Below are 26,175 nucleotides of genomic sequence, written 5' to 3' on the forward strand. Positions count from 1 at the left end.
ACAGCCGAAGGAGAGTTTCATTCCTGATTGAATGTTTATTGACATAAAACCTGTGTCAGTGCTGACAGCGTTGGGAGGCCGAGTCATTTCAGAGAGTGAAAATTTCATAATAACACACAGCTCCTCTGGCACTTTTCATTCACAGGAAAAAACAGCATGAAAATATATGTTTGAAGGGGATTTAAGGTTTGATCTGGTTAAATGATGGGTCTAAATCAGATCTCAGGTTGAGTTGTAACTTGAATCGGTACCCAGTTGGGTATTTATTTCAGAGCCAAAGGTTTTGCTTCCTTATTAACACCATCAAAATCAAAACAACCAAAGCACTGCACGTGGGTTATAAAAACAAACAAATAAAACAAACAAAAACATAAGATGGGGATGGCTCAGGAAGTACTGGCTGGTAGTTTTAAAGAGCGCAGTAAGGGTAGAGAGGGGCTATGTGAGTACCAGCCCAATTACTACTGATTAAAATGCAAAAAATCTTCGTTGGCTGTGGTCTAAAAATAAATAAAATAAAACTGATTCGGCCAGTAAATCCTGCGTAACATCAACGCTGCACATAAATATTCCAAACTGCGCCAGAATATTGCTTGAAGCTTTTCAACGAGTCATTAAAAATACTAAATAAAACACGTGTCTCGTTTCCAAGAGCTCCATGAACAGCTCATGTTAGTCTAGCACAGGGGTGGCCAACCCGCGGCTCTCGAGCCGCATGCGGCTCTTTGCCTGGTTTCATGCGGCTCTTACGTTCATATCAAAGTTTATGTTTGTGTTTTGATTTTTTTTATGTTGTTGTTTTAAAATGTGCGCGTTCGCTTCGCTTGAGTTCAATACGGTATTTTTCATCAAATGCGCATGTGTGTGAGATGAAAATACCGCAAAGTTTCCCAGTAGGAGCAAGTTCGCCCTTAAAATGGCAGGAAAAAAATGCACAGCAAAAAGAAAATATGAAGATGAACACAGGACGTTTTTAACAGAGTGGGAGAGTTTATATTTTTTTGTTGAACGCAATGGTAAGCCATTCTGCCTTATATGTCAGACGTCATTAGCGCATTTCAAAGCTTCAAATCTTCAGCGCCACTTCAGCTCACTCCATGCTAACATCGACCAGGAATTTCCAAAAGGGACTGAACTTCGCAAGCACGAGTTGGCCACTTTGAAAAGTCAGGCAGAAAAGCAGATACAGTTTTTCCAAAAATTTACGAAGCGGTCAGAGACCATAACGCTCGCATCCTATCAGCTGGCTTGGAACATTGCACGGGCTAAAAAGCCATACAATGAAGGGGAGTTCGTTAAAAAATGCCTCAGTGATGTTGTTGGAATCTTGTCTCCTGAAAACGACAAATTAAAACGCATGGTATCAGACGTCCAACTGTCCCGCCACACTGTTGAACACAGAATATCGGACATTAACACGGCTATTGAATCACAGTTGCACTCTGACCTTCAAGCATGTGAGTATTTTAGTGTCGCATTGGATGAGAGTTGTGATATACAAGACAAGCCTCAGTTGGCAATATTTGCACGGTCTGTTTCAAACGTGTGTGTGTGTGAGACAGTGCACACAATGTTCATTGTTGAAAATGACTGGCCTGTGGTTTTAGTACTGTAGGAGTCCATTTCTGTCATTATCATGTTGGTGTGTGACATTTACAATAAATCTGGCTGAGCAGAGGTGTGTGTGTGTGTGTGTGTGTGTGTGTGTGTGTGTGTGTGTGTGTGTGTGAGTGTGAGAGAGAGAGAGAGAGAGAGAGAGAGAGAGGGAGGAAAGGATGGGTGATGTTCATGTGTGCCCATGCGTATGATGTGGCTCTTTGCGGTAACACAGTAAAAAAAAAGTGGCTCTTGGTCTCTGACTGGTTGGCCACCCCTGGTCTAGCAGCTGTTGCTGGAGACTTTCAGTCTGACCCTCTGGTCGTGTGTCACAAGCCAGACCACGCTGCCACAGCAAAAGGGAGACTTGCAAATTCCTATTTAAAAAGTCTAAATCATCACACACTATATTGCTAAAAGTGTTCGCTCGTCTGCCGTCACACAAATGAAATTACACGACATCCCATTCTTAAACCAAGGGGTTTAATATCATGTCGATCCTTTGGAGCTATAATGGTTTCAGTTCCTCTGGGAAAGCTTTCCTCAAGATTTAGGAGTATGTTTTTCAGGGATTTTTTTTAACATTCTTTCAGAAGTGCATTTATGAGATCTGACACCGATGTTGGATGAGAAGGGCTGGCTAGTAGTCTCCGCTCTAATTTATCCCAAAGGTGTTTTGTCGAGTTGAGGTCAGGAGTCTTTGCAGGCCAGTCAGTTTCTCCCACACCAAACTCTCTCATACATGTCTTTATGGACCTAGCTTTGTGGACTGGTGCACAGTCATGTTAGAACAGGAACTGTTCCCACAAAGCTGGGAGCATAAAACTGTCCAAAGTTTTCTTTGGAGTTCCTTTCATGGGAATTAAGGAGCCGGGCTCAACTCCTAAAAAACAACCCTACACTATAATCCCCGTTGCATCAAACTTTCCTACAAGTTCTGTTCTCCTGGCAATGGCTAAACCCAGACTTGTCCATCTGATGCCGGATGATTCTCAGTCCAGAGAACACGAGTCCAGTAGCAACAGGCTTTACAAGACTTGGGTGTATTTGCTCAGCCATGGAAACCAATTCTATGAAGCTCTCTATGTACTGTTCCTGAGCTAATATGAAGGCTACATGAAGTTTGCAGGTATGTAACAATTGACTTTGGGGAAAGTTGGCAACCTTTGCACCTTAGTATCCGCTAACCCCGCTCTAATGAGGTTCAGATGAGTGGATTTCTGCATAAAGCAGGTGAGATTTTGACTGCCAGGTTCTTCTGTTTTGTGAAACAATTGTTGAAAGGCGGCACCAGAAAATAAAGAACACTTAAAAGAAACTTGAACAGTCTGCAGATGCTGTCTTCCTATCACTTTCCATGCTGCTTATGTCATGCTACTTCACATTCCCAATCACTTCAGTTTGTTATAATAACACTGGCTGTTGACTGTGGAATATTTAGTAGTGTGGAAATGTCATGACGGGACTTGTTGCACAGGTGGCATCCAATCACACGACAACGCTAGAATTCACTAAGCTCGTGAGAGTGGCCTGTTCTTTCACAAATGTTTGTAGCAACATCAAACTGTCAATAAAGTCATAACTGCATTGTTAGGAATAAAAACTGGTTTATAGTTTGAAGTCTGCACATTCGACACAAGTTGAAATAGATGCATTAGCCGAGTCCAGAGGGTTAAAAAAAAACAAAGAAAGACCTTCAACTAACCATCAGTCATTAGTATTAGTGGTGTAAGTGAGTGCATGAGTGCAAAGATACTGTATGCAATGTTGTTTAGTGCAAGAAAACAAACCAAACGGCAACTGGAATCCTTAAAAGGTTCTCACACAGAAACTAAGCTATGAAGGCTTTTGTAGCGCTCTGGCCCACTGGGCACGCCTGTTGCCAGTGCTGATGATTGGAAACAAGCCACATCTTCTCAAAACAAAAACAAACAAACAAACAAACTGCCACAAACATAGGCTGAAAAGAAGGGGAGGTAGAATGGAGCGGTTCTTCACTTGTGTTCATGGTAATGAGTGAAATATTTGTGGAACAGAGAATAATGGAGAATAGTTTCTGGGCAGCAATGGAGAACTGTGGCACAGTGGGACTTTGGGAAATTTTTCACAATAAAAAAGTTATTACTGCCAAGCTTATTCTTCTGAAAGAGCGAAATCCTACTGAGGTTACAAAAATTGCAGGAACTTAAGGTATCATTTCAGTCTAATTTTAGAAAGGCGCATTCCTTATTCTCCTTAGATTTCTTTCTTGACTGTAATATTGAAATTATGTCTGTAAATTATCTATCTATCTATCTATCTATCTATCTATCTATCTATCTATCTATCTATCTATCTATCTATCTATCTATCTATCTATCTATCTATCTATCTATCTATCTATCTATCTATCTATCTATCTATCTATCTAGTGATGAAGGCACTTTTCAGTTGAAGTGTCCACATTTTCCAAGCCTTCCAGCATATCAGCCAGTGAGACCAGGAGCATGTTGGTCAACATCCACATTGTTGTACACATGAATCCGTTCCCCAGAGGAAGAAGATCAAGGTGGAATTCTGCTATAATGTTTTGATAAACCCGAGGGAGAATGTTTTTTGACACTCAAACAAAGCCTTGGCTTGGCTCACCACCTGTTTCACTTTCCAGATTTGCCTGAGTGTAACTTTGTCCACCTCTTTAAAACATTTGTTAAGTCGAAAAACTGCTGCTTTGACACACTAAAGGAGATCTGCATCCATAAAAGGATAGGACATAGGCTGGTGAAACCCCAACACCACCACCTTGTAGTGCCAGCTGGAAACAAGGATCCTTGGTCCTTGGCCAATGGTGTGGGTCTCTGGTGACAGATGATACAACAAGTCTGTCAGGGCATCTTTTGTCGCATCACATGGAACGTCAACTCGATTTGAATCAACATGATAGGGCGTCCCCCCTCGCCGGAGCAACGTGAGAAATACACAAAGGCTATCTGCTCAAGGACGGAGCAGGCCAAAGAAGATAGTCCATCATCATAAGATCAACAAGACAGTCATACGGCCAGTGGCCCTTAATGGAGTGTAACGCGGGCCTCAATGCTCCTCAATGCTATGGAGATGAAACTGCCACAACGAATGAAGCTGTTCAAAAACGACTCGGACTTGCCCCAATGAAAAAGAAGATGAGGGAAGTGCGCCTATGGTGGTATGGACACGTCATGCACACTGAGGAGAATTCAGTGTCAAGATCAGCCCTCCGACTTGATCCTGGAGGCTGCTGACCGCGAGGAAGACCGAAGAAGCGGCGGATGGACGCAATCACTGAAGACATGCGCGCAGTGGATCTCGTCCCAGAGGACACCAAGATCGATCCAAATGGAGAAGACACGCAGCGGACCCCGAGCAGGGAGGACGCTAGGAAAGAGAGAAAAAGACAGAGCAGGACTACCAGTGAGATATCTAAAAATAGCATCTGTGTTGAACATGGTCCAGGGATGCAGGAAAGATGATTTTGAACAGGAGATCAGTCAAATTTAAGTCAGTTAAGATTTACGAATTTCTCTCTCTCTCTCTCTCTCTCTCTCTCTCTCTCTCTCTCTCTCTCGCACGCACGCACGCACGCACGCACGCACGCACGCACACACACACACACACACACACACAAATATATATAAAGTATAACTTTTGCTCATGTAATGCTTTCGATTCCATTTAAAGTTCGCCGTCATTCACATCTTCTGTTTGTTTTTCTCCTGCAGACAGCATTTGTCATAAATGCAGTAAAAGTTTACACAGGTTCATTTTCCCTCAGCTGAAATGTGCTGAGTCTTCGCTCCCTTTGATGGACAGAGATATTACACCTCTCTGACTCTGAGGGCAAATCTTGCAGCAATAACAGTTTTCCAGCTCACAGCATAGCTCACCTTTCAGGCACAGGCGCTGTGTTATGAACTGGATAAAAGTCTGCCTGCTGTTGCTTTTATGTTGCAACCACTGTAAACAATGTCCACACACTGATTAACTTTCACCATTTTTTCTTATTGTTCTTAAGTATTCCTCTACTTGTTTCACTTATATCCTTTGCTTTATATCTGCTCTGTTAAGCCCTTACATTTAATTTTCCCTACCTCTTATAGGGTGTCCACATCCTGCACATCCTAAAAAAATATGTCTCACATTTTGATTGTCTGTGGTTTTAAAAAGTTAACGCTATGAGACAGACACTTTTATAAAGCCTGGTTTTTATCCAGTAGCAATAAAGAAGCAAGTGGAGACTCTCGGTATGGGTCAAGTGCAGGTTAACCTGGCAGTTGAGAACAATTTTAACAGTTATTAGAATAAAAAAAGTGAATTAATGGGTGTAGGAAAATGGACAGAACACCACCAGGACTAGTTTTCTTTGATACTCTTTGCACTGAGTGTGAGTTGAAAAAGTCTCACATATCACTGATAAAGTCCAATTTTAATTTTAATTTTCTGTTGTTTGTTTTTTAATTCTTCAGGGACATATGTTTGGCTTTTCTTCCTTCTGTTCAGTATAGACCTTTTGCATGCCATCCATCCCAAACAAGAAACTGCAAAAAACATATCTGGAGTGGAAGCCACATCTGGTCTTCAACTGGAACATTGTGACACCTTGATTGTTTTCTCACTCAGCCATTCTGTTATAGATTTGCTGCTGTGCTCTTGCATGATCCAGTTTCGGCAGAGCTTTAGGTGTCAGACAGATGGCCTCATATTTGACTTTAGAATACTTTGGTTTACAAAGTCAAATGGTTGGTTCAATGACCGCAACAAGCCCTAATCATCATGCCTGCACCATCGTGCTTAACAGTTGATGTGGTGTTTTTGGTTTTCTTGATTTGGATTCTGTGCATTAAACATGCAGAAGTATTGTAGTTTGCTCATACGTATCTTTGCAAACCCAAGTCGTGCTGCTATGTTCTTTCTTAGAGAGAAGGATCCTGGTAGCATACTTTACATTTGAGATGTTAAACAAGGCCTCTGGAGTGTGACCTAGGGGTGAATTTGCTTAAACATCTACCTTAGGAAATGTATTGTTTGAACACTCACCTGAATGTTCCATACCAGCAAACTGCCAAGTCTTCTGCTATTATACACTGATGATCAATTAATCAAGTGCATTTGATTATCTATTCCAATGGAAGCAGTAAGAGTGTACTGAGATATCCACATGACCATAGGAACAGGAAGGTTGACCTGAATGTGAATAGTACTACTTTCACTAAGCATGCCATCAGTAATCAGTGAAATAAACGTTATTGACCTACCTTTATTCTTTAAATTATACATGCAGATGAAAAATCAAACAGAAATCACCTAGAGCAAGAAGAAAAATATAATAGCTTCAACTTAAAATCTATTAATAATTGATCTCTGTTACATAAACTCTTCGGTATGTTGGTCAACATTTCAGACGTCTGGACTCTGAAACCAAACAAATGGGTTGTTTGCTTTTTTCCGTTGTTGCTGTTACAAAAAGCTCCTCGCTCCTCACAGGCTGAATCATTTCCTTCACAGGCTGAATCATTTCCTTCACATTCACAGGTGAGTGGCTGCAGGGATTTGTGATAAAAATAACGAGGTAGAAATAATTTAAAAATGTCTAATGTACTCACAGTTGATTTTTTTTTCTTTCCCTGATTTCTGTCTGTTGTTTTGTCCTCTTTAGTTTCTTCTGGTATTACTTGAAAATTTTGTTACCTATTTTTAATTTTGTTTAATAAAATAACAAAAAATATTTAAAGTCAGTGAGCGTGAACCGAAATCAGGGAGACTTGTTTCATTAAAAATACCCCAAATCTTGTCCGAACTGTAAACGGCAGCATGAGTGTGTGTGTGTGTGTTTCGAGTCCCTGAATGTGTTATCCATTTTTTTTATTTGCACAAAGTCAAATCCCTGCCTCTTATCTCGGCGTGACAATGCTGGAAACTCTGCTTTTTGTTTTGGTTTTCAGACGTGACAGTCCTTTCAATCACGATGAGGAGCTCTGTGGTGTTTTGCCTAGCTGTCAGCTTTGCCATGTTTGGATTTGGTAAGGGGAAAAAAGGAACTCTTTTATTTTTTTTTTCCTAAAAAGTGCAGCCAAGTGGGGCTAAGTCATAGAGATTATCAGCCTGAGGGAACATTTTAGCAGATCACTGTGCTGTTTGCATGTTCTGCTGTCATGTCATGTGCCTCCACTTATAAATATTAATTCACGTCTCTGGACATGCAGTTTGCTTTGTGCAAAGTTGGATTGCTGTTTTTTTCTATATTTTTGGGGGGTTTCTTTTATTGACAAGTTCCTAAAATATTAATGAAGTATAGCAAACATGAGGCTACTGCACATGTTTTTCAGATTTTTACAGTCCATGAGACTTTTATTTTGCCTTTGCCTTAAAGAAAAAGTTGTGAAATATACTCATTTTCTTTCCTGCAAAAACAGAAAACAGGGCTCCATCCAAAGTCATGTAATCAGTGTGAACACACCAGAATTATCAGTTTAGTGTCACTTAATTTCCAGAGAAGGTTTAACATTTTATTGTCTGCCTTGAAGCACTTCCTTACTATCAAGGACACCCTCGTAAACCGATTAATGCATTTTGGGGCAATTTGGGGTGCCAACCTTCATGTCCCCTTTTTAAATGCCTTCACTTTCCTTTAGGGCTCTCTTCATGTTGATTTTCAGGAGCCCAAAGTGGCCATATTTAGACAAAAGCTAAATCCAGCTAAACTTAGTTAGAAAGCCACATCCATAGACTCTATGAATGCAACACAAAAAAGGTACTGCAGGTCATCTACCCGTTGGAAGGTTGGTGGTTTGATCCCCAGCTACTCCAAATGCATGTTGAGGTATCATTGAGGTATCCTTGAACAAGTTACTGAACCTTGTGTGTGAGTATGTGAGTATGTTAGACAAAAGGCTTAGATGTAGAAAAAAGCACTTGTATGAATGCGTGTGTAAACGGATGAATGAGGTGCAGGTGCTTGTGCCGAGACACCTGTCAGTCAAAGGACCCACACTCTGAACTTTGAGTCTGCAGGCATGTTTATTTATTTTTTAAAAAAATACTATAATACTAACATGAGAGACCCTGGGATTCACTCATTTTTTGAGACAGCCTAGTGGTCATTAGAGGAACTTTAGAGGAACTGCAGTTTTTGGCAATCAGCGGTGGTTTTATATATGAGACCTGGGGGTTGCCAATTATGGAGGGCCAAAGTATGTCAAAATGAATTTAAATAAATACATCATCCAACAATTTAATGAGTAATTAATTTATTAATTAAATAAAATCAGTTCATTTATTGAAAACATTTAAGACATTTTTTAATTTCCATTTTTAATCAATTAATGCCAGATTTAATTAATAATATAATTAGTTAATTAATTATTTCCAGTTTTCATACTGACACAATTTATTCATTATTTAACGATGTATTTATTTAACTCATTTTGGCACTCATGGCCCTCCATATCCTTTAATCATTATGAAAACTGAGTGACTATTTGAGCTGTTTTAGAGCTCTTTTCTTAAAGCTTGTTCTCAGGCATGAGCATCCTTAAATACATCATAAATAAATAAAATTCCCAACCACTGACTAAATCTAAATCTAATCTAAAGCTAAACAATGTGAACTCTGCAACTCCTCTCCAGGCCTCTCGCTGCAGTGTTACTCCTGCCCGGGTGGGTCTTCCCAGAACTGTGCAGTCAAGCAGGAGTGTAGCCAGGGGAAGAACTCCTGCCTCAAACTCACCAGTGGTGGTAAGCATTGTTCAGGACAAAAGACAAACATAAATCTGTCTATAGCATGAGTGTGTTAAACAACTTATTATGGAATGAAGGGATTACCTAATAAGGTGAAGAATGCATTTTTCATTAAACTGTGACACATTGCTCTTAACAGTAATGATAATAATAACAGTAATCCACTGACAAACACAAAAGCAATTCTGGATTTTGCATTCTTTTGTTTGCGTTTCACTAAATTTCAGCAATATTGAAAAACTTCATTTGAATTATAAACAAATTCAATTTATTATAAAGTAAGAAAACATATTTCCTGCACAGATTCTATTTGGAAAATGCTTCTTTTCAAAGTTTTATTAGTTTTTTGTTAAAATTGGCTATTGTGCAAGTTATTTCAAATCAAAATTCACAATTGTATGTATTTGTTAATCTGACAATACTGACCTCGCACTGCCTCACCTCAGGCAAGACCTACACTGAATGTTTGCGGTATGCAGACTGTGACTTCATGACTCTGGCTGTCAGATACTCCCTCCCTGACTTCACCTTCTCCTGTTGTCAGAAAACACTCTGCAACGGTGAAGAAAAGACTTTGCTTGAGAAATTGAAAGATTTGTTTGGTTAAATGATTAAAAAGAAAGAAAGAAATCAAGTAAAAAGGTTGATTCTTATGTAACACTTAATTCTTTTGCTGCATTTACTAATTGTTATAGGCTGAACAATAAAGTCTTAAATTGTGTGCTGACTTTGACGTGGACTTTTTGGACGAGTTGCAAACAGTCACTGCCTTTCTGTAGGAAGTGCGTGTTAGATTTGTATTGTTGATTGTCATTTATGCTTAGAAATATTTACTTATATATGCTTAGAGTTTTGTAATTAGTTGTAGATTGGTAGAGGTTTTGATCCTTGATAGTCTGCAAACTTTGTGTGTATTAGACAGCACTTTGGGAGCATGAGAGGTCATACCGTGTCTTATTATTTTATGGTAGGATTAACGTAGTTGCGTCTGTTCTAGTCTAAGTGCTCTTTGTTTAGATGAACTGCAGGACTTCCTCACCGTGTTATCTAGGATGAACCATCTAGGGTGAGGGGGAGGCTACCCTCTTCCTGACCAAGGATGTTTGACCCTTTGATCAGCACCACACACACACACACACACACACACACACACACACACACACACACACACACACACACACACACACACACAGGCACGGTACTCTTTGTGTGTATGTAGACGTCATATGTTAATGAACTTATGCATATTCATGTAACCTCAATAAAAGAACAGTGGTACGGGAGAACGGACGAGAGCAACTGGGGTCAAGCGAAGGAACGGTGCCTGTCCGGTTCTCTCCCGTGCACGAGAAACATGAAGAAGCTTGCCTACTTGTGTCTTGCTTTGCAGTGTAATTATATTGCCTTCAACGTTCCAGCGGATGGGTTCAAGCTGCAAACCTATCATTAATTGGTCCTTCGAGAGCCGGAGCCCTGGAATCGCATTCACCGAGGGGAGGAGGGACACGCTGAAAGACTGACGTCAGCCAGGAAGTTCCTGTGGATTCGCTGTCTGTCTTTTCTCCTCGATGAATGGCGATCGGCGGGATTCGATGCTGATATTACACGCTAAGCAACACCAAGTAAGTTTACAGAGGCCGACTCTATAACCGTGTCGTTGTGCAGTCTCCGCCACTTTGTGAGGCGTTGAGAAGTTCGCTGCTTTGTGGAGCGAAACCCGGGTTCCTTGCTACTGTGTGCAGCAAGAGGTTCCTTACCGCTTTGTGGGGTAAGAGGTTCCTTACCGCTTTGTGGGGTAAGAGGTTCCTCGCTACTTTGTGCAGCGAGAGGTGAGTTCTCCGCCACTTTGTGAGGCGTTGAGAGGTTCCGCGGGGTCCAGATTGTGCTGGACAGTAGGCCTATTTTGTGTTGTTGTCATTGTCGTCGTCGTTGTTGTTGTTGTTGTTGTGTGAGTGTGTGCGGAGCAGAACATGTGGTCTGTGACACCGACTGCTGTTGTTATCATGGGTTTCTAAGCAACCAAGAGTGAGTCGGAGGGAGACAGACGTTTGTGCTGGACTTTGCTCCTGGCAGCACAAAGTATTTATGTAAAAAAGAGAGAGAGCGACGGCTCCACAGCTGCGCGGGTTCACGCGAGCGCGGTCACGCGGACCTGAGCCGTGCGGTTAATCGCAGGCTTATAAATGGAAGAGATTCAAATGTTAGAAGTTTTCAGAAAACACACCAGCCTTGAAGAGCGTGTGGAGAAGGCCAGTCCACAGCACTTAAGATATGCTCTGGTGAATGGCTTTCCCCCCACCCCTTGCTGACACAATGTTTATTCTTTAGCTTGCCCTGATCGACAACAGCCTGTGTGCCAGACCATAGATTTAATTTAGGTGGATAGTTGTTAAAAGTAATCTACATTAAGCTTGTGGTTGCTCAAATTCAGTACAATGACATATGAGGTGAAGTGTTATAGATAAATATTTAAGCTAATGAAGTGCATAGAGGCACTTGACCTGTGTGAAAGACTGTCGTCTTATTATGAGCCATTGTTGAGATATACAGCACACCTGTGAAAACAACTAATATGCTGAACCCTGTATGAAACATCTAAAAGTACGTGATGGAGAAGCTGTATTGAATATGAAAGTGTAAGACTTTGCCGCTGTGGGAAGAGCATGCAACTACTGTGTGATGTTGCGTTGCGTTTTTTTCTTTTTCTTCTGAGCTGATGAGCAAGCTACACATTATCAGATCAAGAGCTGTCTGAGAACTACTCAAAGAGAGGGAAACAGAGCTAGGATAACTGTGATAACTGGAGTGTGCAGCGTTTCCATGAGCAGTTTTCCTGCATCTTGACTTGTGTGTAGAGTGTTCATAACATCAGCATCATGTTTTTGTTTATTTGTTTGTTGGGTTGAAAATAATTAAATAAATGTGTGATCATGCCTATGGATCACCATGGCACGTATCTCCAGCCATATGATTTATTTATGCAGATGACAAAGTGAGTGTGAATGTGTCTGACATCACAGTGTTTTTGTGCACTGTGCAAAAGTAATTGCCTTTGATTGTGAGTGAGAGCGGTGATTCTGCAGGTCACCAGCTATTGTAACGAAAAAAAAAAAAAGAGTGAAAAAGAGACAAAAATTACATTGTAGACGAAGAAAAATAATCATGGGAAAAAGGTTTCGTGTTGATCAGCCGAAAAACAACTACAATGTCATTTTATGCTTTTAAGAAAGGATTGTTCACACAAACACACACACACACACACACACAGAGATGTGTGTTGATTAAGCAGTGATGATAATAATGAAATGTCTTAGTTTGTCACTTTCAGGTGAAAAGCAGACCTGAATCAATTTTCCACATGCAGCAGTCGGAAGAAAGTTATAGTTTAACATCATTGGAAACATGCAGGCCAAGTTTCTGGCTGACTTATTTACAGTGCCATGTGTTTCTCAACCTCACAAGCGAGCTCACTCCTCCCTGAAGATAAGGAATGCAGCTCCAAAGCAATAACATGATAAAGAGACAGCAGCAAGTCCTGAGCACAAAAAGTCCCAGCAAAGCAGCAGCAATGTGGACAAACAGCAGCAGCAGAAGAAAGCAAACCCATCTTCCTGTCTGATTGGATGAATTCCACGGAGGGGCGAGCAAGATGGCGGTGGCAGCATGTTGAAATGCTCAAAAAGGACTGAGTGACTCGGGCAAGCCACATGCGGCTAGCATGCTGGCTAGCGACATGAAAGAAATGGACCCTTCATGATGCGTTCAACGTGCCAGCGCTGTGGTGGGAAAGGCTCCATCATAAACACGCCCTGCACCGAGGTTCAGGCCAAGAAGAAGAAGACGATGACTTCCAAGCCCAAGAAGGTCAGCCTCAGCGTGGGCGAGCTGATTGTGAAAGCCGTGGCCGCTTCCAAGGAGCGCAACGGCCTGTCCGTGGCCGCTCTCAAGAAGGCTCTGGCTGCCGGAGGCTACGATGTGGACAAGAACAAGGCCCGTGTCAAGACCGCCATCAAGAGCCTGGTGGCGAAGGGCACTCTGGTGCAGACCAAGGGCACCGGGGCCTCCGGATCCTTCAAGATGAACAAGGCTACTGAGAGCAAAGCCAAGAAGCCCGCCGCGGCCAAAGCCAAGAAACCGGCAGCAGCTGCTAAGAAGTCGCCCAAGAAGGCAGCGGCAGCACTTCAGACACTAGCACAAAGTCAACCGCATCAGAGGAGGGACAGGACAAAGCTGAAGGAGAAACTGCCTGCTATTGGACTATTGAAGTGGCAGAGGACAATAGTGAGAGTGGTGAGAACACAAATTTTGTTATTAAATGTGGGAAATCAAAATTTGGGTTAGCAAACTTGGGGAAAAGAAAACTGACTGCTTAAGTTGGAAAATTGTGAAGGAGTCTGAAACATATACAAACATATACAGAATCACACAAAACATGCATTAACCCTACTAACACAAACACAAGAGAGCTTATGAAGATTAGACAACATCTTAAGCGTGTGAGTCTGTTTATCATCTTGTCCAAGTCACCTCGTGTGATGCAAAGACCAGTGGACTCACAGCACATTAGTTAAGAAATGATTAAATAATAGCAGAGAAGTGTGTAGGAAAGGCAGCTTTAAGAACATGCTCTGCTGGATATGCAGCTCCACAGACATGCATTAAACCTGCCTAATAACACAAACACATGTAATGAAAATTAGCTTGTTATCTTTCATCAGTGTTAAAATAGTGTCAATTTAGCAGACACTTGTTCTCAAATACTGAATTTATCCAATAAAAAAAAAAATTGACTCTCTAGGTTGCAGGACAGCAGTTTAACTTTTGTGGGGAAAAAAGATCCTGGTTTGACCAATCAGTGATCAGACAATAAATTTAGTTGTTAATATAGTAAATTGGGAGAAGCTTCCTGCTTGATTGATGCAGCACAAGTTTACTACTAAATTTACTGTATGAGGGAAATTCTCTTTTAGTGATAACATTTTGAACATGCATTTCTGTCGTCCTGTCATCCTAGTGGGTTAATAGCTGATTCAAATTAGTTGATCGGTCTTAGATTAATGAAAGGTGACTGAATTCTAGCACGAGTGAATGAGATGTGTTTGAGTTGTTGTGTGTTGAGTGGAGACTCTAAAACACTGAGTTTCCTGTTTTGATGTGCGAGTGAATCCTGTATTTAGATACACAACTCTGAATACATCAGAACAAACGTCTTTTGTGAAGTGCATGACAGCATGTCACATGTTTTATGATGAAGGGAAAAAGGAAAAATTGAATAAAATAGATCTGTGGCTTAAATGAGTGAAGAGCACAGACCGGGTGATTAAACTCATAGCTAATATGACATTAGGGTTATGTTGTGTGTTGCGCAGTTGATGGTTGGTTTGGAGTGAATCTAGCTGATGATTCTTCTCCTGTTGTGAAGATGATGAGGAGTTTGTGTCATGACTTAACAAGGCCTTTTTATTTTGATACTTTCACAGTGCACTGAGAGTTTGGTTTGATAATCTCTGTTATTTTTTATTTTTCATTTTTGAACAAGTACTGATTTTTGCTTGTGAATTTCTTTTCTTTGAGCAGATCTGCAAGTCGGGAATTAAAAGCGTTACACGTCGTCAAGAAAATTGTTGCAAGTGAGTTTCTCCACATTTAAAATGGGTTCAGGAGAAAGCCACTTATTTGGGACAATTAGGAAATGAGAGTCCCCCCCAAAAAGGATTCAACGAGGAAATCCAGTCTAAATTATTTTTCTTTTTGAAATAACGTCGTTTTGCTGAGCGTGGAAACGAATGCGATGATAATTTCCACAATTAGCAAAAGAAGGAACCACTGAGTGAATGAGTAAGAATTTTAAAATAACTGACTGACTGACTGAACATGATTGTGTGAAGCTAACCCCCACCTGACAAAGGTGCAGATGAACCCATGTGTTTCCTTTTACAGGAGCAGAAAGATGACAGCAACACTCGAGGTTGCATGATGATTTAACCTTTTAAATGCCATTTTCTGTGTCTGTGCATTTATCAGGTGTGTTATTCATAGGCTTGAGTTGCTCACAGAGATAACTGTGACAAAGTATGCATACGCCTGCGCAAGCGCTAATATTTGCATTTTCTTTTCTTACAGCATGCCAGTTCTTCATGTGAATTGATGATGCGATTTATACCAGGACAACTGGTTGATGTTTTTTCCTACTACAGGATTTCTGGGTTTATGTGTGAGGAAAACTGTGTTTACAGGTTATGAGTGGTGATGCTGTTGCATTGTGTTGATGGGAAAATGTGAAGGTTACTTTGATAATGTGAATAACATGTGTGAAATTTCCTGTGTTGAGAACTGGTGTTACTTCTTTCCACAGCTAGGGATGGCTAACTTTATGGTGTTTTTATGGCACCTCTGGAATGTGGATGGCCGACGCCTGCCCACCAGGATAATCAATGTGTGTTGCTAATGTTTGTTTTTTGAGACTGCATGTACAAGATTCAGCAGAAGCGGACAAGTGACATGAGACAAACAAATAAGAGATGCGGTGTTATGGAATAGTTAATATGGGCTCATTAGCTGGCCACTTTTGAGCCCATAAATAATATATGAGTGGAGTGACTTTGCTTAAGAGCAGTCACCGATTACATTAATGTTGCCTGAGTACATGGGATGATCCATGTCTGAGGCGACTTATGAAAATAATTGTAGTTTACTGATTTGAGAAAACCTGCACATGACACTTGTCTTGCTGATGTTGAATGCTTCTTGTTCTTATGATACAATTGTTTACAGGTATGAAGTTTGATTTTACTTCCAGATCTTGTTTTCCAGGCCATGATGGTGTGTATGCAGGCTCCTGGGAGAGCCAGGTGTTAAGCAAACTTAATATGCAAAACACACTAACATTTTCATTGCAGGATTATAGGTCCAGGGTGGTGCTGCTCCAGGGGAGGAGATGCCCTGATGTTGCCTGGGATATGATCTAGCTAATCTTTTTCTTTAAGACAGGAATCCAGGTTTGGTGAGTTGACGCATGGGTGTGTCCATGCGTCAAGAGGAGGGGTCCAAGGATTAACATTAAACAATGTTTTTTATTATTGTTGCAGTGATTTGTGTGATTAGCCGTTTTATTTACAAATATTAAACCTATGCAAGTGGTGCACCCATGTTCAGATGAGGCTTTGATGGCCTATAAGTGAAGTTCACTGAACTAAAGAATGTGGTTTGATGATTGTTGACATACTCTCCAAATAGTTTGTCTTCCTAGCAAGGAAATACAGGTGCAGCAGTAATCTCCTGAGAAATCTTCAGAGGCCCAGTGAGAAGCGCATAGCTGACAGGACCAGGCAGTGGTTGAGGTCAAAGGTCAAGCTGGTTGGGGCCCATCATGAGATCAGACCTTGGAGCCACAGCAAGGACCATTTTAACTGCCTGCAAAATAGCGAGAGACCCTCCTGGATTTATCAGAGCCACTGCAAGAGGTCGAGGTCCCAGGAAACCCCGGCACCCTCAAGACAGCACAATAGAGAAATCTCACACTTGGTTGTTTCAGTGGTGAGGGGGGAGTGCTGATTGAGCCCCCGTAGGGTAAGCTCGCACTTCAACCTCCAGCCTCTGATCAACTCTAGGGCAACCAAGTGCGAGGCGTGACGGACCTGTGTGCGACCAGGACCCTCTTGGTTACCTTGACTACGACGCTCATCCTTATAGGACCCCAGCTGGTGCCGGAAACAGCTGAACCAGGAGGAAGGCAGAGGAGATGGACACATGACAACTCTCACCTAAGAGAGACAGATCCAGCAGGCCCAAAATCAGGACTATGCATTATGAGAAGGAGTGCCTGAGAGGATCGTCCACAGGATGGGAGCTGAGGCCAGGAGAGAGGCTTCAGGAGGATCAGAGATCATCTTCAGCACAGCAGACATCACACAGAGAGCTGTGCTACTGAGCTTCCAGGAGATCAAGAGGAGACTTCCCACAGCAAGATTTTAAATAAAATGAAAGATTCAATATTGACGCTGAGAAAGACAATTAAGGTGTACGACGTGCCCTGCCTTAAATCTTCAGCAGCGTTGGGATATGAAAACTCGAGGGATGAGGGCTCCATCGACAGCGTAGAAGCAGTTCGAGGATGACATCATGATTCTGTGAAAAGCACAGGAACCAGAAGCTATGGTGGTGATAACAGCAGTTTCCTATGAACATCACCTAACGCTGTGCCACTGTATTGTGCATACGATGACACTCTGAAGGCTGCTGGGATCATAACAGCAGTAAGATGACGGAACCCAGCACCCTTTCCACAGAGAGCTTTTTCTGCAGAGCGTGGACAATGGCAGAGTCATAAATATCCCCCTCACAAGACGAAGGTCTGAAGTCAGGTGATGGGGGCTGGTAAGAGGCCATAAAACTGGAGTGCTGAGAGGTCTGCAGCTTGGAAATAGCTGAGACCCATGTTGACGAACAACAAAACTAACTGGTATGTTTGAATGTTTATTCTACATACATTTGGACTCTGGTCCTATGGACAGTGATGGAAACAACTGGAAGAGACATTCATGACGCCCTGCAGAGCTTAAACCACTCTGCAGGGAGAGACATGTGATTTGCACACCCGGAGGAAGCACCACCAAGCTGAGATGTTTTTGAAAATGTTATCTTCTTATTTTCACTATTAAATTAACAATTTCTTTGTTTGCTCGTAAGATGCAGTTTGCCATGAGCTGAGCTCAATGAATGGGATAACTGCTAATACATTTGTTGAACTGTGTACCTTTTCAGTAATTTAGGGTGATTTGACATATGCTGAGTATAAAAATGTTTGCATTGAAACTGTCAGACATGAGGTATTCATACCTGGGAACTTTTCAAGCATAAAGGTCAAAAAGGGGGGAAATGTTAGATTTGTATTGTTGATTGTCATTTATGCTTAGAAATATTTACTTATATATGCTTAGAGTTTTGTAATTAGTTGTAGATTGGTAGAGGTTTTGATCCTTGATAGTCTGCAAACTTTGTGTGTATTAGACAGCACTTTGGGAGCATGAGAGGTCATACCGTGTCTTATTATTTTATGGTAGGATTAACGTAGTTGCGTCTGTTCTAGTCTAAGTGCTCTTTGTTTAGATGAACTGCAGGACTTCCTCACCGTGTTATCTAGGATGAACCATCTAGGGTGAGAGGGAGGCTACCCTCTTCCTGACCAAGGATGTTTGACCCTTTGATCAGCACCACACACACACACACACACACACACACACACACACACACACACACACACACACACACACACACACACACACACACACACAGGCAAGGTACTCTTTGTGTATGTAGACGTCATATGTTAATGAACTTATGCATATTCATGTAACCTCAATAAAAGAACAGTGGTACGGGAGAACGGACGAGAGCAACTGGGGTCAAGCGAAGGAACGGTGCCTGTCCGGTTCTCTCCCGTGCACGAGAAACATGAAGAAGCTTGCCTACTTGTGTCTTGCTTTGCAGTGTAATTATATTGCCTTCAACGTTCCAGCGGATGGGTTCAAGCTGCAAACCTATCAGTGCGCTTTTAAGATCAGACACTGGGGTGAACAAAGCAGCGATGAAACATCTTAACATTTGACTGATCTGATGTCAGGGACAAACATGGGAGGAAACTGGAAGGTTCGCTGGTGCATTCCTGCTGGTGTGGTGTGCTGCAGACCATATGCCTTTCTACATTCATCCACACTGCATACTCTGCACATGAACTAATTTCTGTCTGATACAAAGAAAAACAAAGGAGACTAGGATGCACCCAAAAGAATATTAAGCTGCATTTAAGCAAGAAAAAAATTGTCCTTGAAGTTATCTTTTCTTTTGTCACTGTTGGGGTTTTTTTTTTTTTGGTAGTTGAAACCTTTTGGTCAGCTGGGGGAATTTCTTTGATGCCTTGGTGTCTTCTCTCTGTGCTTGTGTGGGCTTTCTTCCTTCTATAGTCCCACGTAATGTAAGTTAGATCAGCTGGGTGATTTTACATTAGATTCAGGTAAGGATTTAAGTGTTTTCTCACTTTATTACTGGACTGGTGACCTTTCCCACCTTGCTCTTTGTCAGGTGGAACCACATTTGACCCTCAGAACCATCTTAATTGTTCATGGCACACACTCAACAAGGTGCTGGAAACATTCCACTGTGTTCATAAATGCTCTTCTGCATCCTTTGGTTGTAATGAGTGATTATTTGAGTTATTGTTGCCTTCTAATCAGCAGTTTAACCATTTTTCTTTGACCTCTGGCATCAATTAGGTATTCTCTCCTTGAGAACTGCACCTCACTTAATATTTTCTCCCCATAGATGATTGTGTAGTAAACTTCAAAGTCACTTAAATCACCTTTCTTCTCCTTCTGATGCTCACTTTGACCATGCCTACATAAATGCACTGAATTGCTGACATGTCACTGGCTGATTTGATATTTGCTTTAATTAGCTGCATAACAGATATACCTAACAAAGGTCATTTTCTTTTGACTTGATGATTTCGTTCTAAGATTTTCCTTTCTTTCTGTATTATTGTAATTAATAAATTTGGAGCATGAATAATTTAATATTATATATTTTCCTAAAATGACCTCGAACACTTTCATAAATCCTTGATATTATTTTGACTATTGCCTACACAATAAACACTGTTTGCTGTGACACTTCACATCAAGTTGCGGCATCCATCCATCCATTTCTATTTTTTGGTCGGGTCTCAGTGGCAGAAGGCTAAAAAGAGTATTCCAGACATTCCCTTCCCAAACCTTCAGGAAATCCCAAGTTTGTCCCAGGGCAGATGACTCTTGTCAAACGGATGCCCCAAAATTCTCATAGAAGAGGGAGATAGAAGGCACCCTAACCCAAGTATGTATGTAATTTTAATACAACTACACTGGACTGATGAATTATTTGGCCATGATCAAACGGCCATATTGATTAAACCACAACAAGTACACAGATTCATTAATGATGTAATATCATAATTGAGGGTTTTACTCCATCCGCGTTTGCAAAAGCACTCTGTACAAGTTTTGAATCAGTCTACAGTCAGAAATCAGCCTGTTAGACTGCCAGAGTGTCTGCTGCAGCCCTTGAATAATAATTAAAAGCGAACAGAGTTTCTAAGCAAACTGCAATATTTGCCTCCAGCCAATTACAGAATAATGTGAAGAAGACAGAAATGTATGTGCGTGACTGTCTGGGGCCTGTTTCTGCAGCAGTGAGCGAGTACAGTGTCTTAATTTGTTGACTTTAATTAAAAGACGGACAACATCTGTTACCTGGAACCGTGAGTGTGTGCGCCCGTGTGTGTTTACCTAACGCTCTATCCTCAAGAGGTCTTCACACATCACAAGACAAGATTGATAGGTTTTATTCTGTGAGTAAAATCCACATCTTTTCACGTGGAAAGTGAAAGGTTATATGATACACATCCATGCACAACAAGGCATGGTGGCATTGTGTGCAAATATGCGTGCGCGTGTTTGCGTGCATGTGAGTGCGTGAGCATTGTACAACCCCGTCCAGGTGGCCAGATAATTAAAAACATTTCTCACACTTGATTTTACATCGCAGCCTCAACGCTAACATCTGGCTGATCAAGAGAGGAAACGACCAGGTGTCTGTGCACGTGTGTGAAAGAGTGTGTGTGTCTGTATTGATTAAATTATTTTGTTATGTAATCAGAGGATAACAAAGACTAATAAACTAAGAAACAACTAGAGTCATGACCAGACGTTTTTGCAGAGGCACAAGTGTTTCTATTTCACAAGTTTCAAAGTCTTTAAGGGCAAATAAATCAAATTCAAGGAAAGAGTTAATATTTACAGAGTTGACCCTTGCTTTTGGACCAAATCCTGATCAATGGCGATCCATTCCCCCTCATCAGTGCACCAAGTTGATGCAGCTGATTGGCTTCGGCTTGCCCACTCCCTTTTTTAAGGACTAACCACACTAAAAATGTCCCAAAGGACTAACTTCCTCCAGTGATCCTGGGGAATCTGGAAAATCCAGGGGAATTTGGTCAGAATTTTCCAGCATGGCAGGACACCGTGTTACGAGGCACAAAGTGATAGCTATGTCTCTCGTAGAGCATTAAATTAGCATTCTACAGCCATGGCCAGGAAAATCTATGTGAAGTCCTGAAAAAGGGATCAGACAAGCAGAAGCCACTATGACCTGATCATGCAGAAATCAACTGCAAACAGGATTAGGCCCTCAAGCTGATATCCAGGTTATTATACAGACCTGCCAAAGTTATGAAGAATAAGGGTGGGCAGTATAAATGCTGACTCTTTGCCAATTAAAGTCTTTAAATCCCATGAAATGCCTTCAATTGTTCTTTATGATATTATAGAAACATTCAAGATTAGCTCTAAACTGTGTATGAATGTGAGAGTGAATGAATAGTGGCATTGTAAAGCGCTTTGGGTGCCTTGAAAAGCGCTATAAAAATCCAATCCATTATTATTATTATTAAACTAAAACTAAAGCTTCTGATTTTCCCGAGCCTCAGCTGCGACACCTTTTTACTTATCTCCTCATTAGTGATCAATATTTAAAGACCGACTTTATCTTCCTCTCTCTGTCAGGTTGGTGTTGCCTCCAGGGTGGTAATTGTCTTCTTCATGCTTAGAACTAGCTTCTGCCCAGTTACCTGTTTTCATTGATAGTGTTTATCCTCAAGTTATCTTGAGGTCTTTTAAATCTGCTGTCAGTCTCTGGGTGCAGCTTCACGAGTCATTTAGTGAACATGACCCACATGCAGTAAATACAGTAAGCAAGAAATTGTCACACATCATGGTGTTGCTATAGGAGTCCCCCATGTCCTCCAGGTATGGACTTGCCTTCTTTCTTTCGCTCTCTCTTTTCCTCCTTTGTCAGTGGATCAGCATGTGGGTGGAACTAACCACCAGGAGAGGGTGTCATCCAGTCCGTCTCAATCACTGGTAGTACTTCAACCAGGCTCTCATTGCCAAGCTGTTATCCTCCTCAGCGTGGTAGTGTATCTCAGGCTGTGTTGCAGTTTTTATTAATAATCTGCTTGCCCTGCAATTCTGTACCTGTACTTTCCAGCTTGTCTCCTCCTGCTTTGTAGGGAATTTTGTTTGCTGTGGCTAACCCACTTCCAATGCGCTCTCTGGAAACTGAGAAACTGGAGGTGGAGCCTGTGGAAAGGACTGAAGAGCTAAAAAAGAAAGCAGGACTTACCTGAGGTTGCCCATACTGTTCGTGCGCACTTGCAGCCACCCAGCGCTTATTCATATTGAATTAAAAGGATATGCATCTTCATTCTTCATGATTGTAAATAAAATGGGGAACCACTCATAAAAGCCCTGACCACACCGTTTCTGGAGGTCAAAAATCCACACAGACTTTCTAGTTCTTAATCAGTTAATGAGTGATAAAATCAGTCATGTTTCAAAAACAATAGCTTGAAGTTTCTTGTTGTTTTGGAGGTAAAACGTTTTATCTTCTTTCTCCAGGTACAACAGCTGTGTTCAAATCCTCTGTAAAGATTAATGAATAGATTTCAGAAACAACAAAGGAAAACGGAAAACAGAGGAAACTGATGTCTCAGTAAGTCTGATCATCTTTTAAGACTGACAGGGAGAAAAGCTTGCTGCCTCAGAGTCGAGCGCATTTCACAGACAAACCCATGTTGTGACACCAAAGGAAAAAACAACAGCTGACACGCTAAAAGCCTTTGTTCAACCACTGAAATGCCTATACAAAGCTGGTTTTGAGGCCTGAAGCATCGCGCGTCAGGATTTTACCTGTGATCTATAAACAGCAACCGTAATCAGACAGAATATCAGCTGCTTTTTAAAACGTAGAAGCCTGTTTTTAATTAACAGCAGATGTTCTTAGGTGTTGTAACAACAGGATGCCTCAGTCAATAATTAGAGTTTAACACTAGTATCCCCTGGTGATGGAGTTTTGTGTTTCCCTCCAAACCCCTGCCTTAGTGAACTGCAACAAAGTCATGTAGACTTAAAGCTTTTTTTTCTTAATACCAGTGATTGCAAATTTTGTGTATCATGAAAAATTTTTAACGCTTTGTTGCGATGTGCATTGGCTTGAGAAAAAAAAAGAAACGAGGTTTCTCCCAATTAAATTTGATTTATGTGGCAGCACTTACTCTAAAAACTATAATGTATTTGTTGTCAAAAACCTTTTGTGCATTTGTTTTTTCTAATATTTCATGACTCATCTCATTTATAGTTTGATTTATTTTATTTTAGTTATTATTTACAAGGAACATAAAACAGCTTCAATGTAAATCAACATATTTTGTTGTTATCCTTTTATTTCCCCTGCATTAGTATGCATACTGTACTACATAACCACATTCACTGTTGGGCTTTGAGAACTAATTAAAAAAATAGTTTGACATATTTGTAGAATAGCTTATTCCATTTCTATATCTTCTCTTAATACAATACTGGAGCTTGCAGCTGTAGACAATGAAGACAGCCCTGATTTAAACAACTCAGGGGTTTGCTTTGATAGCTTGCGAAACTACCGATAAATAGGGTTAGGTACCGAACTATGTACTTTTTAAGGTAGGTACACTTTTAAAAACTTAACACAGACAATGCTCTCTTCAACCTTTCTCATGCAAAATGCAAAGCTGCCCATGGCAACACATCTAATCTGAGGAAACACCTGCTCAAACATGAAATAGATCTACAAGCTAAAGAGCGTGCTGTATTTTATCACCTGAAAGCAGAATTCACTAAAGGACCTGCAGCTAACTTTAACATGTATGCTGCCAGGGTATAAGAAGTTAAGTCTGTGAATGATTAAACTTTTAGTGAGATATCGACAGCTGCATCGACATCTTCTTCAGGTAATTAATTAGCTTGCTGGATAAGTTGTCATTAGAGAAACAGCCAATCCAAATTAGGAAGCAGGAGTGGTGGAGATGGTTGTAGTTGTTGTTCAGGCTTGTGCACCATTTGGGAACTTTGTGTAAGGCACTTTTGGCTTTGGATTTGTTTGCTATTTATTTAGGTTTTTATTGGCTTTCTACTTTTGCACTTGAAGCCAACTGGAAATCCTCCCACACTTGCCAGTTTCTTTTTCCTGGACCAGGAAACAGCTCTCTGATGCTCTGGTACAAATACAACCATTAACCACCTTGTCCTCAAACATGGTGTTTGCTAAAGACAGTTCCTGCTTAGCTTAGAAGCCCAATAAAATACAGTCTTACAGGGGAAACCCTCTCACACCTCTGAAATAAACTCAGTAATCAGCAAGGGGCTTGTGAGTATCCCCACAGCTGCACATTGCCTCTCCAGTCTGATACCTACACCAGCTTTGGTTTCTCTCTGAATGATGTCTAGCTCTGTGTCTTTAACTGCTTGACAACTGACGTATTTTTCTTCTGCAGATTCTCCAAGATAAGCACTAAGTGGCATAAAAAGCATTATAAACGCTTCATTCCTATTTCTATATCAGCAGGTGTCAACAGGCTGTTAAAGTTCTTAAAAGTCTTGCAGCAAAGCCACATGTTCACTAATGAGCTTCACTGTTCATCTAAATAAACCACTGGTTTGTAACTGTGTCATTCTGGTAATCAATTCAGTTCAATTCAATTTTGTTTATATAGCGCCAAATCACAACAAAAGTCGCCTCAAGGCGCTTCATAGATAACAGATATGATTCAATGCAGAGAGGTCTATTAACACATAGTGAGTGAGAAAGGTGACTGGAAAGGAAAAACTCAATGCATCATGGGAATCCCCGGCAGCCTATGTCTATTGCAGCATAACTAAGGGAGGATTCAGGGTCACCTGGTCCAGCCCTAACTATATGCTTTAACAAAAAGGAAAGTTTTAAGCCTAATCTTGAAAGTAGAGATAGTGTCTGTCTCCCGAATCCAAACTGAAAGCTGGTTCCACAGAAGAGGGGCCTGAAAACTGAAGGCTCTCCCTCCCATTCTACTTTTAAATACTCTAGGAACAACAAGTAGGCCTGCAGAGCGAGAGCGAAGTGCTCTAATAGGGTGATATGGTACTACAAGGTCATTAAGATAAGATGGGGCCTGATTATTTAAGACCTTGTATGTAAGGAGCAGGATTTTGAATTCAGTTCTGGATTTAACAGGAAGCCAATGAAGGGAAGCCAAAACAGGAGAAATATGCTCTCTCTTTCTAGTCCCTGTCAGTACTCTTGCTGCAGCATTTTGGATTAGCTGAAGGCTTTTCAGTGAGTTTTTTGGACATCCTGATAATAATGAATTGCAGTGGTCCAGCCTGGAAGTAATGAATGCATGAACTAGTTTCTCAGCGTCACTCTGAGACAGGATATTTCTAACTTTAGAGATGTTGCGCAAATGGAAGAAAGCAGTCTTACATATTTGTTTAATATGTGCGTTGAAGGACAAGACAGCAACTGGTTTTTCTTTTTCTCCCTGTTGCTTTTGCACTGTTGCACAGCAGGCTATTGCCATGGTAACTAGACCTGTGGATGCCTTTGTATGATTTTTGTGTATTTTTTTTATTTATTTATTTATTTATTTATATATAATCTCCTCTAATCCTGGACCAATTAGTTTCAGACCAGGACAGAGAGGAGGAATGTCTTCTCTCTGTCTTTCCTTCCCAAGAGGATTTTCTTTCTTTCTTTCTTTCTTTCTTTCTTTCTTTCTTTCTTGCTATATAGATCTGTTTTTGTGTCAGCTGTGCACAGATAAGACACACAAAAACTTCACACACCAGATCATTAATTTTTCTTCATATTAATCCAATTATCTCAAAAACTGTTGATTGGGCGTCATCTGTTTTCTCCACTTGTTCTTTGTTTCATGACATCTTTTTA

The 26,175-nt window shown here is 41.0% G+C and overlaps 2 protein-coding genes across 6 annotated transcripts; both read left to right on the forward strand.

Annotated features, from left to right (window-relative positions):
• Positions 1–7,068: 7,068 nt before the first annotated feature.
• LOC146643715 (CD59 glycoprotein-like) lies at positions 7,069–12,470 on the forward strand. Its single transcript, XM_085395196.1, has 4 exons — positions 7,069–7,140; positions 7,551–7,628; positions 9,235–9,342; positions 9,792–12,470. The coding sequence occupies exons 2-4, from the start codon at positions 7,574–7,576 to the stop codon at positions 9,950–9,952; spliced, it is 324 nt and encodes a 107-aa protein (XP_085251322.1). The 5' UTR covers positions 7,069–7,140; positions 7,551–7,573; the 3' UTR covers positions 9,953–12,470.
• Positions 10,662–18,806, forward strand: LOC146643716 (histone H1-like). 5 transcript variants are annotated; one of them, XR_014909210.1, is made up of 3 exons: positions 10,662–15,781; positions 16,159–16,198; positions 17,173–18,806. XR_014909210.1 is itself a non-coding variant. In XM_085395195.1 (3 exons), coding segments are annotated over exons 1-3 (579 nt in total). In that variant the 5' UTR covers positions 10,662–13,098; the 3' UTR covers positions 17,175–18,806. The 5 variants fall into 5 exon arrangements, 2 of the variants coding, with proteins under 2 accessions (XP_085251321.1, XP_085251320.1); XM_085395195.1 differs by having other exon boundaries at positions 10,662–13,635; XR_014909209.1 differs by having other exon boundaries at positions 10,662–16,198.
• The last annotated feature ends 7,369 nt before the right edge of the window (positions 18,807–26,175 follow it).

Source organism: Rhamphochromis longiceps, linkage group LG22 (assembly GCF_057381845.1).
Source record: "Rhamphochromis longiceps isolate RC_006_pf linkage group LG22, R_longiceps_female_GT1.1, whole genome shotgun sequence".
Taxonomy (NCBI): domain Eukaryota; kingdom Metazoa; phylum Chordata; class Actinopteri; order Cichliformes; family Cichlidae; genus Rhamphochromis; species Rhamphochromis longiceps.

Bases quoted from the DNA above. Each gene is read 5' to 3' on its own strand.
- LOC146643715 (XM_085395196.1), top strand. From the start codon at position 7,574: ATGAGGAGCTCTGTGGTGTTTTGCCTAGCTGTCAGCTTTGCCATGTTT. The intron at 7,629-9,234 runs GTAAGGGGAAAA...ACTCCTCTCCAG, and splicing joins CTTTGCCATGTTTGGATTTG to GCCTCTCGCTGCAGTGTTAC. The intron at 9,343-9,791 runs GTAAGCATTGTT...GCCTCACCTCAG, and splicing joins CCTCAAACTCACCAGTGGTG to GCAAGACCTACACTGAATGT.
- LOC146643716 (XM_085395194.1), top strand. From the start codon at position 13,099: ATGATGCGTTCAACGTGCCAGCGCTGTGGTGGGAAAGGCTCCATCATA. The intron at 13,636-16,158 runs GTGAGAACACAA...CTTGTTTTCCAG, and splicing joins AGAGGACAATAGTGAGAGTG to GCCATGATGGTGTGTATGCA.